The sequence below is a fragment of the Haliotis cracherodii genome, unplaced genomic scaffold, assembly GCF_022045235.1.
Source record: "Haliotis cracherodii isolate W230 unplaced genomic scaffold, xgHalCrac1.p SCAF_33, whole genome shotgun sequence".
Classification (NCBI taxonomy): Eukaryota; Metazoa; Mollusca; class Gastropoda; order Lepetellida; family Haliotidae; genus Haliotis; species Haliotis cracherodii.
In genome coordinates this window covers 3,115,036-3,130,157 of record NW_027266290.1, presented here as the reverse complement: position 1 = coordinate 3,130,157, position 15,122 = coordinate 3,115,036, and the positions used below count along the sequence as shown (strand labels likewise).

The 15,122-nt window shown below is 38.4% G+C and overlaps 1 protein-coding gene across 1 annotated transcript; it reads right to left on the bottom strand.

Moving 5' to 3' along the window:
- Positions 1-6,055: 6,055 nt before the first annotated feature.
- LOC139477307 (uncharacterized) lies at positions 6,056-10,049 on the bottom strand. The gene is made up of 5 exons (XM_071259862.1): positions 9,978-10,049; positions 9,001-9,207; positions 8,234-8,449; positions 6,482-6,613; positions 6,056-6,327 (listed from the first exon to the last, which is right to left on the bottom strand). Exons 1-5 carry the CDS (start codon positions 10,036-10,038, stop codon positions 6,056-6,058), a joined length of 888 nt encoding a protein of 295 aa, XP_071115963.1. The 5' UTR covers positions 10,039-10,049.
- Positions 10,050-15,122: the final 5,073 nt, after the last annotated feature.

The following is a 15,122-nucleotide window of genomic DNA, read 5'->3' as shown; positions in this document are numbered from 1 at the left end:
GTTCAATTCCCTAAACCCTTCAGCAACCCATTCTTGTCGTATAAAGCGACTATGCTTATCGTAAGAGGCGACTAACGGGATCGACTGGCAAGGCTCGCTGACTTGTTTGATGCATGCCATCGTATCCCAATTGCTCGAATCGATGCTCATGAGGTCAATCACGAGATTGTCTAATCCAGATTCGATTATTTACATACCGCCGTCATATAACTGGAATACTGCTGAGTGCGGCGTTAAACAACAAACAAACAAAACAAACACTGAGAATGTCACTGTGGTAGCACGTGCAAAGGTAATTCGGTTACCAGAAATACCAGTTCGTCAAGTCGTGTGTCAATGGACGATTCGTTAGGCATAATCCACTAAAGTACTGTCGGAAATGCTAGAAAACTGCTTTTCTGGCTTCATTTTATAGATACGAGTCATAGGACTATAAAAAGAGCATATATCAAAATAGCGCAAAGTGCCCTAATCTATCCTGTCCTAACTGACACTGTGGTTACCCTTAAAATGTACTTTTACAGGTAAAATGATGATCAACTTAGAAAATTTTCCTTTGTTGTCATGCATGTATGGAACTGGCTGTAACCTGAGGTAATTACCTAACACCTGTGCCGGGGTGATGACCTCACACAACCCAGTGCATTCTCACAGATTCAAATGTCACCGAGTTGGGGGGAGTCTCAAAATATTGCTGTTATTTTACTTAATTGACATGTGCATTGATGGCGTAGAAATAAAGGATATGTACTGCATTATATTTGCTTGGAAACATGACAGAATAGTTAAGAGCTATGAAACGGGATAAGTATTGGAAGGTTGCGGTTATGGAATCCAAAAGTATTCGTTGTTCTCAGATGATTTCTAGAGGTAGTATTTATCTCTGCTGATGACGTATATGAATCTTTACTTTTAAATGTTGTGTTATGTCTTGCCACGAAACATTTACACTTAGCCAAGATGGGAACAACATGGTTGAGCTCACAATGTTTGACTGGCGTACGTAAGACAACGTGACCGTGTTGTGCCGCCAGCACATATATCCTGTACTTTACAGGGTTCTTATTCAGCCGAATTTTCTCCGTGAGTTGAACGTTCGTTTCATATATATGGTCTGAAGTCGACGATGTCATATATTCCTATATGTCGCCTTCAGACTACTCATGGTTTGGGCGAGAGTATCTGATTCCCTGACGTTATATAAGCTGGCGTTATCTATGACAATGGCACCTCCTATAATTTCCTTATGAAAATCCCCAGTTTTCTTTTTCGCCTAGAAAACTAGCACACATCCACCAATAAGCCCCATATCATGGGTTGCAGCTTGCACAACAATGACACGATCACCTTTACCTGATGGTACCATGGGTGATTTTTGCCGATAGCCACATGTAGTCAGTAGAATGATTCATCAAGGTAAATTATCTGGACGCCCTGACTGTGATAGTTATGAATGGATCGGAGATAATGTGACCTCATAGACAGGATGGAATATTTTCCTCTGAAAATTGCTCGGTCATTGCCACAAGCAGTGTATCGAAATCCCATCTCTTGGAGGGCAATAGTTAGTGCAGTTAACATTAATTGTATCTTTAATTCCCCCCAAACTCTACTACATGTCAGGGTTACCTTCTGCTCAGTAAGCTTGTACACTATACGCCTAATCACCCTGTATCAAAGCTGTCTAATATCCTTTTACGTCCCAGTTTTGTTTTTGAGACCACCCCTATACCTGTTTTGTTTTATTTATCATACTGTAGACTTGATGGTATGAATTGAAAACCATACAGCCTGGGCAGTTCGGTAATTCAACCTATCTAAATTAATAAATGTTTTCCCTCTATCTCTCTTAAGTGTATAGAACTTGTATACATTTCCCAATACAGATTCCATATCGTGTATCATGGTTATGGCTATGCAAGTGTAATGTAACATGCATCATGGTAGCAATGTTAACAAAACAAACGCAGCGTCATTTTGTCATTTTAGAAGATGCGTATCTAGAATTTTCTCAAAATGATTTTTGTGTGTGGATTAGATGTTTTATGAAGACTACATTATTATCATTATAACGGAGCCACGTGCGCATATTTCTATAGTCTTTTCAGACTGCCATCATTGGACTTAGAATAAATGTAAACTTCCAGTTTTTGTTCGAATTTGTCTCCTGTAAACTTGTCGATATGACTCCTTGTGACTGAAATACTTCAAACCACTGGTAGGACGATCGGTAGTTACACGATATTTCAATAACAACAGTCTGTGAAAAAATTATCTCCTTTTTTAACAGGCAAGAAGCAGTTTTCTCGCATTTCCGACAGTACTTCAGTGAATCTTGTAATACATTTGTTAGTTTGAAACTAAGTTCTTTTACGTACAGATCTCTGTGTTTACATATTGTTTCAATTTGGGAATTGACAGGTAATATATGCTACAAATCACTCGAGTTCATTAGGGATATCCCGTGATGGCAGTGATATTGGATGAATTCACTGTCTGCCACTTAACGCAAGATAATATCCCGACGGGTATAGTTCAGCACGACGGCAGATTGTGAACATTTCTGACAGTACTTTAGAACACATGCAAGCAGTGACAGGAAGCTCTTTTAACAATTATTGATGTATATTCAACAATAATTGAAACATATATTCACATTTTGTACATGTACACGGTCGACTGCTCTCTTGCAGACCCAGATCTGCTGAATGAACATGACGAAAGAGACCACTGAAAGGGACCATTTTTAAATAATTCTGAAAACTCCTACCGATGTTCATTCATTATCAAGAAGAAACTTTACGGAAGCCAAGGGGCTCGACAATTCATATGACACTACATGGAAACATGGTCGTTTACATGATTTCCATAACTTTGGATTCTATTTTTCTCTCAATTTATATCAAAGTTTTATAAATCCAATTGCACGTTCGCGTTGGTTCAACCCTGTCTGATCATCATAATCCTTATCAGGTTACACATACACACGCATACACACACACTCACGCACCAACATACACGCGCATACTCTCACATACGGAGCAACGCACACACACACCAACACACACTCACATATACACCAACACATACACACAGACGCATGCACCACGAAAGCACACGTCGCACACACAAGACATGCATACGCGTGCACACACACCTACCAACAGACACGCACACACACACACATACATACTGAGCTACCAATGCCGGTCGTAAGATAAATAAATGATAATTAATCACTGGTTTCATTCAAGGCGTTTGTAAAGCTTTAAAAAAAGGACATTTCCAAATTTGATGCGTTAATCACAAACATGATGTTTGATGCTATTCACTATTTTGACTCGTACTATACATGTATGTTCCCGTGCTTTTGTGCCTTATTTGCCTGTGCAGATAACTATTAGCCACAAAACTGGAGCTTTCAAGAGCAGCGTGGATAAATACACTGAATACATCAATAAGGCCAAAGGCCACGAACTTGTTGATGGTCTGCATGGAATATGAGGACACTTCCCTTCAACAACGCCGTATTAAACTAAGTCTGCTTACATCAATAAATTTCAGTCATTCAAACCCATCATGTGATTGCATTGATTGTAAGCATCCCTTGGTGTGTTTGTTTGTTGTAAAATGCCGCACTCAGCATTATTCCAGTTATATGAAGGCGTCAGATTGCTTTTAAATATATATTAAATGTTATTACAAGATATCAATTCCATAACTTCTCATTGTTGCGTATACATACCTGAAACAAAACCTTTGCTAATTATCTTTTTAGTTATTATTAATTATTATTTACATGTATTCACACTCACTCCAAGGACAGGGGATGTTAATTGTGCCTTCCAAGGTCAGGTGATGCACGTGATATGTATTCATATCAAGGACAGTAGGTACACGTGGTATGTAAAGGAGATGTACGAGGTACAGTATTGGTCCATAGGCACTACTTATTCGGAGGACGTGGCCTGGTGTGTATGGTTTAGACAACTTGTCCACAGACCACATATATCTGTTGCGTAGGGACCAGGCCCAATGAAAAGTATATGTTTTGAACGTTGAAATATGCCATAGAGACACGGTATATAAACGTTTTGTGTGTGTTACACGTGGTATGTACATGTATGACTTGGAGTAATATCTGCAGAATATAGAAGCGTGTGTCTGCAACACCTCATAGGACTCAATCACTTGGAATCTTCCACCATGATCTTGAGCCAACTCGCATTCAATAGGATGACACAAATGTTAATTCTATTACAAAAGTGATGGCAAACGAGTGGATCAATCCATTTATTAGAAACCCATCCGAATGTATCAGCATTTCCACAGCTTTTGTTGCTCCTCTTCTTCAAGCCAAACAGCAACACCTTTGAGTGGACAGGATTGAAAAACGGACAAAGAAGTTCGATACAATTCCAGCTTACCTCTTCAAAAACATGACTTGGAGACGTTCACCCGTAGAAATAAGCAGAAAAAGATCAAATATAGCGACAGTACTGAAAGCTGCTTGGTCACATTTTGCTCATTGCACAAAGCAAGAAGTTGGCCATGCGAAAGGTATTGGCTCTGCCCCTTGGCCCTTGGCCCTGGTCACTTGGCAATTTCATGGTACAATGTGTATTGGCAAGGCATCTCAAGAAAAACTGTTTCCTCGGGAGAGACAATTACTCAGCCATCCATTGACGGAATGAGTCTTGAAGAGAAAACTCATGGTGAGATCAGGACCTTCCCCAGAAAGCAATCACGTGAAATATCTTGCGCAGGATTAACAAAAGCCTCAATTTAGAACATGAAATTAAATGAGGGAGGAGTGGTCCGTATCTTCAACTTTAAGAGACATTATTCAAACCTTCACACGCCCACTTCAGTCAACAATTTGTGAAGGCTGCGGTTCCTGCTGTTCGTTGCAAAGAAAGGATCCCGAGTCCAACTGATGGTCATAGGTGGTGTGAAGAAAATGGATGACTGAGCCTCTTGCCCTAGACACTGCACGTTGACCAGTTGTCAGTGCGTTGCCAATGGAATAGAATGCATGTACACGTGTTACCTGCAGACTATTTATACGAGGACTCCAAAATGGAAGAGAGTGACGATGATTTCTGATGATGACCACAATTCACAGAGATTGTGAAGAACTTTACTTCAAGAAAACCCATGCATTGAACAACATGACATATACAGCATTATAATTATTTTGTAAGAATACAGTGAACAATGGTTATAACGAACTCCAAGGGACCACCGATTTTAGTTCGATATATCCGTAGTTCGACACAAGCATATATGCAGCATATATAAAGCAAATGACTGGAAGCAAAAATAGGTTTGTTATATCCGTCAGTTCGTTATAAGCGTAATTGTTATAAACGTTGTTAACTGTATAGATTTTTGGTACAGATCTTGGATTGAGCATCGTTCTAAGACTAAGCTACCACTCCGACAAGTTCATCACTTTTTTAAATGCATATACGTATAGCAACTAATATCAATATATCACTTGGTCCCTCCAAATGGTGCCAAAATGCGAAATTTCAACATCTGGCTCATGGCCTTTAACGGTTTAACGTGATTCCATTGTCCAATGCATACGGATTAAACCTCATTCACACACTCACAACGTACCTTATCACTGATATCACAACAATAAGAACAGGCTGGAGACGGCCAACTCTGTTTGTGGCAAATATTTCACACTGGTTACAATAAAGTTCCAAGAACATAAGATTAAAATATATATCCGTTCATCATTGGTATATTAACTGCTTAACAAGTTCACCAGAACATGTGGTTGAGAGAGAAATTGAAAAGAGAGGCAATAAATACACAGGTCTCGTCTCTATGATTATAGAATAAGAAGATTTAAAGGATTATCAAACTACACCATCTTGAAAGGTACACAAACTGTATAATGTTCAATGTCAAAATTAAATGTAGTATTAGCTGTGCTTTAAACCAACAATGTTAGTAGCGTTCTGGTAACAAGAAATCGGTTATATTCGGAGTCCTAAAAGACAAGGTAAAAGTTTCATTCTGTGTGTTCTCACATGAACTTTCAGTTCTCCTTCTTCAACAGTTCTCGAATTTCCACATCAACACCAACAGCGGACCCCAACCTCCACAGCGAACAGTTGCCAAAGTCATAACCAAAATGTGTGCACAGAGTCAGCGCATAACAGGCATGCATGCAGTCAATTCTCGATAAGAGGCGCACCACTTCCATTTCCCTCAAGGTCGCCATAGCAACGGTGGTTTTGTGAAAAGTTGTCTTGATTGGACATGAGGAAATGTTCTTTGTGTAGACGCTGACGTCTTTTGCCTTCTCCACTGCAATGACAATATAACAGATAGTTTATTATACAGTTCAACTGGCTTATATTAAAATACCGTGTTAGCCATTTCTAAATCATCATCAGGGAGGGAACTTCACTTTATTAAAAACCAGACTGGTAAAGCAATTCGCAAGGATGCAATAACTTACGTTGTCCACACGACTCTGTTGTCCACCCCGCCTGGCATCCTGAAGGACACGCACCCGTTACAGGACCACAAGTTGTGCCATTACAGTGACAGTCAATGTTGCATCCAGACCCGTACGTCATAGCAGAACATCCTAGGTACATAGAAACATACACTCAAAAGCAAACATTTTTTCCGACCTGAATTCTTTCACATAAAAACCTTTACATGGCATATTGTATTTGAACCTGGTAAATGTTTATGAGAAACCAACCAAATGTCGCTCGTTTTGTTATGTATTAAAAGGAGAAAGTACTTTGATAAAAGGCCACAGATCCAACCCAATCGCATTGCCACTATAAGTAATCTTCGGAAGTTGGGGGTTCATAATTAAACGCCACTTTTCATCGTTTTGAGGAGACTTCACCATGCTACACCTGCATTGTCATCAACTTCTGACTCATCAACAGGCACGAAGAGAATGTTCAACTCCTGCCAGGAATCATAACTTATCAACATCTGCCATGAATCACGGACTTGACCAACTGCTACCTGGAATCAAGGAATTGATCGACTCCTGGCAGGAATCATGTATTGATACTAAATATTTATCTTTACATGAAGGTCGTTGGTTCTGTGCCTTCATTGACCATGAAGCAGCATTTGAGTCATTATTGAGAACGGTTATAAACTTTGGACATGTAATGTAAAGATAATTAATAGTATGTAAAAACAGGTATTATATTGCATAGCACTGTCAGGTGGATGTACCCCTTTCTTCGAATATATGTTTGGAGTTAGACAGGGCTGTCAGTTGTCTCCCTTCCTTTTTTTTATTTTGTATCTGTGTTATTAGATATTAGTGCAGATGTCAGCGTTGAATTCAAATTAACTTTTTTGAATATGTTTATACATATAATATGTATGCCATTATTCTATTTGACTCCACTTCTAAGGTATACACATGAGGAATACTGTGCTAAATGGCAACTCAAAAAAGTAAAATCAACATATTCAGAATATAATGGAAATTGAATTTTTGTGGAAAATAAAATACAAAATCACTTCAAGCATTGAAAGTATATAAATATAATTAAAGCACAGATATTTAGTTTTAACAATCTGTCCATCAATGTAATAATAATGCATATATTTGATGTCAAGGTGTGAACTATTTTGATATATGTCACTGATATTTGGAATTTTCATATATCATGTGTTATTATTAACACTCAAGGTTTTATATAGACATACCCTTGTCAAGAAATGTTCACAACATTGCAGCAAGAAGTGAATTAGATATATTCATATCAAACGTAACCCAATATGTTCGAATGATTAAGTATTGGCAGTGGTTAATTAGTGAAGACGAGAATGTTATTTCGAACTATATGTATTTAGTTCAATATGGGTTAGCAAATAGGAAAACATTATTGGGCTTCAAGGTTAAAGAACTGTGTGTGAATAAGGATTTCGATATGGTTGGATAAGTAGTTTGTGTAAATCAGTAAATCTCGTCAGAGATGTATTGACTAATACAAGGCAAACCCAGCAATAACCTGATAATTGCTGAGTGAAGAAAACCGAACTTATCTTGATCAGAATCTCTATATGCCCAATTTGTAGGATTAAGAGGAATAGCAACACCTTTAAATTTACTATTGATTGACGTATCTGTATGGCCGCCTAGCTGAGATTATGTAGTAGATTGACGTTGTAACCATGTCAACATATCAGCCAATGAAAACAAGATTATATTGTTATTATATCCTACCATGAACCTCGACCTCGCCAAAGTCGAGGACTATACCATCTCCATTATCAGTGTGGGTTGACAAAGTCAAGTAGCGCCCCCTGTCGTAACAGCGGATGGTGTAGACAGTTGGGATGTCAGATCCATCAGCCTGCCCCGTTACAGTGTGGCATACAGCAGCGCTTGTCGAATTAGATGGTGAAAGTGATATCTTCACTCCATTACGGCGAAGAGTATCTGTCGGATTCAAGGAGACATAAGACCCAGGAAGATGTGTACCATGACCCAAAATAATATGCATAATGGGTGGAATGCAGCATAACATCCAATGGACATTGAAATTAATTAAAGAATGCGATTTCTGAATTTCTACGCTCAAAATCAATACAAATCCAGTTTATAATAAAACGATGAATGTACAAAAGTGCTTACGAGAGTCACCACTCAGCGACTGCATCTAAATCAGCAATGTAATACTGCTTATTGAATACTAGTATGTACATATCTAGGTTTGCTGCATGTCTGCGTTTAGTTCACATAATTCAACATATTCAGTGAGTGAGTCTGATTTAACGCCGCTTTGAACAGAATTGAACTGTTTGATACTGTTTATATGAAAATACAATTGATGTCACACCCGAGTGAACAACATGTAAACTTCGTCGAGAGAAAAAGCACTCTCTGTCAGAGCTACTTTCAGTCTGCCTGAAAGACACTACCGCTTTCAGGTTTGATACGAATGGGAAAATACAGAATAAATATAATATTCATGACTTTTTGTCACTCACAGTCTGAGCGAAAGTAGACCGTCACTTCAGGTGAGAATACCTCCTCAGCCAAGTCAACCTGCCACCAGGGAGACGAATCATTTTCAAATGCGTGAAACAGGTTTGGCCAGACGGCGTTGGTGTTCCCATCAACAGCCATCTCTGGCCTCTTGTCAGGATAGAAGGTGCTGGCACGAGCTTGCTTTCCTGTCGATCCAACTATATATCCTGAACAGAAAAGGTAACACGAAAACATAAATGGTTATGTACATGTTACTTTTCTGTTGTTGGCATCGTAGTGAGCATTCTTCTTGTAGAAAGAGACACATGGTCATACGTGATATAAATACTTTTTGACATTCAGTGTTATTAAGCTTTTTACATATTCTCCATCGTTTCCTTCGATGCAAGGTGTATTTTATATCAATACGGCATCCTTCCTCCAGTCCGTATATAACTGAACAGTAATCTCACAAATCTATTTGAACATCTTCTCTGATGGGCCATGGTATTTCCGATGTTGTTATAGTAATAATCTTTATATACTTTCCTACCGTTAAAGCTAAGCTTATTACGAATACACTGCCCATCCCGGTCGTTTCTACGCATATGCACCATTTGTATACTTTTGCCTTCGCACCTCTTTGTTTTCACTAAAAGGAACAGGTGGCCAAGGTGGCAAACTGATTAAGTAAGTTGTGTTCAAAGATGTTTTGAACGTCATTTAAGTTATGTCATCGCGTGACAGCTGATGTGTGGAAAAAGGATAAAACAGGTGGTAGGCTCTTATCCTTTTAGTGAAACTAACAACCATAGGTTATGTCCCTTATACATGACATGGTCCGTGGATCCTTATTCGTCCCATTTATCAACCATGGTTTGTGTGCAACATACCGTTGCAGGCGAGTGTAGCTACGGGGCTTAATCAATATATAGACTTGTGTAAACTACTTCACAGCGGTGGTATGACTGAATGTCGTTCCTGTTATTCAACTCACCTTCTGCAAACTCCCGATAAACAATCCAAGACATAATTGTGATGACTTCATTTAACATCATTCCTGTCAGTAGTCAACCAGTATTTGACGTATATTATTGTCGGATCTGTGCTTTAATGTACTGAAAAAGGAATGAGCTATATTTCAGTTTTGAACAGTTGTCAGAAGTTCCCTATGCCAACGAACGTGTTGGAGAGACGCCGGCCTTGTCCTCTCGCTGTTGATCACGACCTGGTCTATAAAGAAGGACATAAATAGTCACTGTATACATACCTATTGATGGCTTGGTCAGGTAACAGTATAAGCAGAATATTATTGCAAAGTCCCGTATCGTTTTACTTCTATCAAGATAATGTATTCAAAGCTTTTTCGACACGAAAAGATTGATTCTTAAGATCAAATATTAACACAACATAATCTTATGGATACATAAGCAATGTATGAGGTTAAAACTGGTTTAAGTGCCATGCCAACAAGGCTTGGTAACCAGTAAGAGATAATGTCATATTGATCAGAGGCGAGATGTTTCTGATGACTCAAATTGATGATTTGAACAACATGCTCTTAAGGACTACGATATATATTGATAGCTATATCATTATACCTGGCACAATAGTGCTGGCGAGGGTCACATCGTGACAAGTGCATATTATCGTTTATAATTATTGCTCTTGGGCAAACTCTTTATACTAAAACTGATTACATACATTTCTAAAAGCAACATTGAATAATTATAATTGATCACCACGTGAACTGAAACAGCCCAGGGACGCCTTGTTGTTGAATGGTACGCCAATCATCAAAGCCATAAACAATGTAATATGCAGACACTGAACAAGATATGATTAACACGCATAACGTTAGACAACTATGCCCAATACTAAAAGAAAATACACACCAATGTATTGGGCAAAAAAGTCCAATAAATGAAAGGTGAGGTGAGGTGCAATTGGGTTTAACGTCGCGTCCAAGATTATTCATTTTATATAGCAACGTGCATGCACGTGTGCGTGCGTGCGTGCGTGCGTGCGTGCGCGCGTGCTTGAACTAGTCCGGACTGATGCCGATTTATAGTGCTAGCTCACTAAGATACCATGCCGCAGTTTAACATGAATACCCCACTCAGACGCTCATTTTCGGACAGGCGTGGCATTTCGTAATGTTGAATGATTGCGTAATTTTGTTATTTTTCGGAGTGGTTGTTGTCAGCACGTTGCCAAACAATGCATATGTAATCACGTTAACGCACATGTTTTCATACCCATTCTTGGGGAGTGAAATGCATGGGGTTTGCATAAAACCTTTGCATGGAATGCATGCTTTTAGGTTGCAGTTGCGTTTTTTACTTGATTCCATACATGTGCTACAATATTGAAAACCAAACCTAACTTGTTTGAAAAATACACTAAAATATTAGTGTCACGGGAACTTATGTTGTTGAGTATAAAATATTTGTTTTACTAGTGACGATATACAACCTCCATTTTTACAGTGAAAATATATCAATCATGTTTTGTATGAATTTGGATGATTACAAACAGTATCATCTGCATAAAGTAATGCTAACAAAACAACGGTGAGATCTAAAATACCATTAGGTGACTTAGATTAAATAAAAACACAAGGGTAGTTTTGAGAATATAGAAATGGTTCCAGATCATTTAGCATCAATGAAAACAACATTGGAGACACAATTTCTCTTTGATGGATACCAACTAGACAAGGGAATTGTTCTGAATATTCACCTTTTGTACACACATATGATTTAATGCTATCGTACGCATTAACAATAATACGAATAAGTTTCCCATCGATACCTTGTGCTAATAATTTTTACCATAAACCTAAACGCCAAACACTGTCGAAAGCTTTAGGGAAATCAGTGAAAACACAATACGTTTCTTTCTTTCTAGTTTTGAGTAAATCAGAAAGTGCATATAGGGTAAAATATGATCATCTGTGGAGTAGCCATGTCTAAAACCCGCTTGTGATTCTGACAGAATGTTTTTTACTTTCAACATAACCATTTAATCATTTATTAAGAAGTGAGGTAAACACTTTTCCTAGGCAACTTATAAGACTTTCCAAGGACTTCTGTTCTTCCTTTACCTTTGTGGATCGGACGAATAATTCCGTTCATAACCATTGTTAGGGAAACATCATAGTAGCAAATGTAAGATTACATACATGTAGTCTAGTATACAAGAGAAAGAATGTTTGCACTGAAGATTTAATATATTCATTGATAATGTTATGCTGGTCACATGCCCTGTTAGTCTTTAATATACACAAAGAAAAAAGTTAAGCACACCTTATATGTTTCATTATTGTTTGATCGATGAATGACATAATTACGGGAGGAATTATGTTTTCTCGAGATGGTGTAATCTGTCATGCGTGGCGAAAGCTCATGTGCCCGTATGGTATGCCCGTGCAGCATGCTACCCTCGTGTATCTCTAAAAGCAGAATATCTAAACGTTAAAATTGCTTTCTTAAACTCGGTTTTAAACAGTTATTCCATGACATTGTGTGACCATGGCACGAAGGCGATTATCAAACGCCACAAGATGGCAAATTATCGCATAACAAAAGTCGCTCTCTGCTCCACGTCACTGATGGAAGAACGATAGTTTGGAGGCACCGGAACAGGGCCTACATCCCAGGAACATTAAACCAACTGTTGCATGCGGCGGGGGCTAACAAAATGGTTTGAGGGTGTATCTCTCATGATTGCAGGTTGCATTTGGACACCATAAGGAGCAACTTAACAGGGGCTCAGTTCATCCGGGATGTTTGAGGCCAGTCGTTCCTAATTTTGACAACCATCCTCTTGCTTCTCGACCTCAGTACATGGATAACTATGCCAGGCCTCATCGTTCGCATGCAGTCGTGGATTACATGAGGGCCAATGCAATAACGACTCTACCCTGGCCAGCAATGAGCCCAGATATAAACCCCTTTGAACATGGTTGGGATATTGTGGGGCGGTGCATACAGGCACGAGATCCTCCTGTACAAGATTTACGCCAATTGGAAGCAGCATTGCATCAGGAATCCCATCAACAGATCCAACGTCTGACTGGAGGCAGGGTTACGTAGGGTGGAATGCGTCATCCGGGCACGTGGTGGTTATACCCGCTACTTATCTGTTTCACGTGCCATGTCAAGTAGAGACTTTAAGGAACATTTTCACATGAAACATAACTCGCTTACTTAATCCTGCAGCTCCAGACCTTTTGAGGTATTGTGTAAGGTCACAAACAGTACCTGTGTTACAATGATGTTTTTGTCAGTAAATTTCAATCACAACCCACCAATATCTTCGTTATTTGTCAAATGTTTGTTCTATCCGATGACATTGGTATCGCCCAGCTCCTGTGGTCAGTCATCCCATGCCATGATTTTTGCCTTTTTTCATAGTTCAGAAATAGGGGTGTGCTTAACTTTTTACTTTTTGTATAGTTTAAAGGCGCATTCGATTTCGTGTTCGCTTATATCAGTGTTTAAATATCATTCCAATTATTGACATCAAAATTGAAATTAGATCAGTTGAATCATCAGGGATAGAATCTACAATATCTGCATTTATGTTTTTTGTCCGCATAGTCAAAAACTGTATCGATAGTTTGCAAATTTGTGTCATTATCTTTCTGACCTAATAGTTTACAAAATGAGCGTGTGTCATTTATCAGTAAATTATAAATATGTTGTTTATCATTATGAAGTGATGACTTTTATAGAATTTGAGTTTTTTATAACGTCAACTACAGTTGCTTGTTGTTTTTGTAAACTTTTATCTTTATTGATGTTCTGTAAGGACAGGTGATACCGCCCCCTACTGATCGTGCGTTGGCGTCCGCACCAGGACTTAGATCTATTGCATCCGGATACATGACTGACACAACTCATGCCAAATGCTGATTTTGCTGTGATTAAGAAAATGTTAATATTATGCACAATAAGATTTACATCGTCATTACAAATATCACAGAGTTGCGTCACTTGGGCATGCCAGAAACCTATGATTGTGGGTTCGAACCCCGGTTCACCTGATTATGTTTCTAGGTTTGTCACCTTTTTTCATAACCGCCAATCTTTACTTTAAAACATGCATTAAAAGTAAACAAAAAAACCATTCATTTCCTCTGCGAGTGTAAAACAAAGGGAATTCACTCTGATACCACCAAAGCTTGTCAACGCAAAGCGCAGTGGTGACCAGTGTAACTCTGTCAACACTGTTGGCCGGTACACCAGACACCGAAGGCAGGAAGACCGGCCAAGTCACGTCAAATAAGTATATAATTTCATTAATCTTCCTGTCATATCATTCATTAATTAAATCTTTCACATTCCGCAATGTCTGAAATACGTATTCCATTTCAATTTCGAGAAAATCATTTTTCATTAATTTCTGCAATGTTATTAAAAAAAACATTCTCGGACAGACACTTCAACAACGGGTCCTCATCGAAAATGTCAAACAGTAAAATAAAGACGTGTCAAGCAAATCTTTAAATATATTACACAAAGTAATAAATAAAATCAACAAAAATATATCTAAAGGTTGCTAAACTAACATCTAAGTTATTATTTCAATATTTTCGGGCGATCGCGTTGTACTGTGAGTCAAATGACATCTCAGCTTTCGTCGACTCGATTTCTCGGTTCGGACACGATGTTTAATGCCAAAATATATGCATAAGAAATCTTTGATACAGCTCGTAACCTAGCACTATACATCCATAAAGTTCCATATTTTCAATATATTAATATAGATCGCGATTTCCCGCTTAAAACGTTCAGAATTATTGATTTAACCAAAACATTTCGTCAAAATCTGAAAATTATCATACAAAAGGACAGTACCATTGCTGTAATTTGATTGGCTGCCTCAGTTCACATGCCTAAATTTTAAAATAAATTTGACACTTATTTAACTACACCATGTGCAGTGATTATTTAGCTGAACCCCATGCTGAGTTTCCCAGCCTTTATGTCCCATTAATGTCCTGGATGTGCTTCGACATTCACTCTTTTTCTTCTCAATATGACAGTAGATGCTCCAGAGAAGGTCTAGATTTTGCTAGCTGATGGTAACAGTTGTATTTGAACCTATGGTTATACAAATCGGACAATCCAGTCCA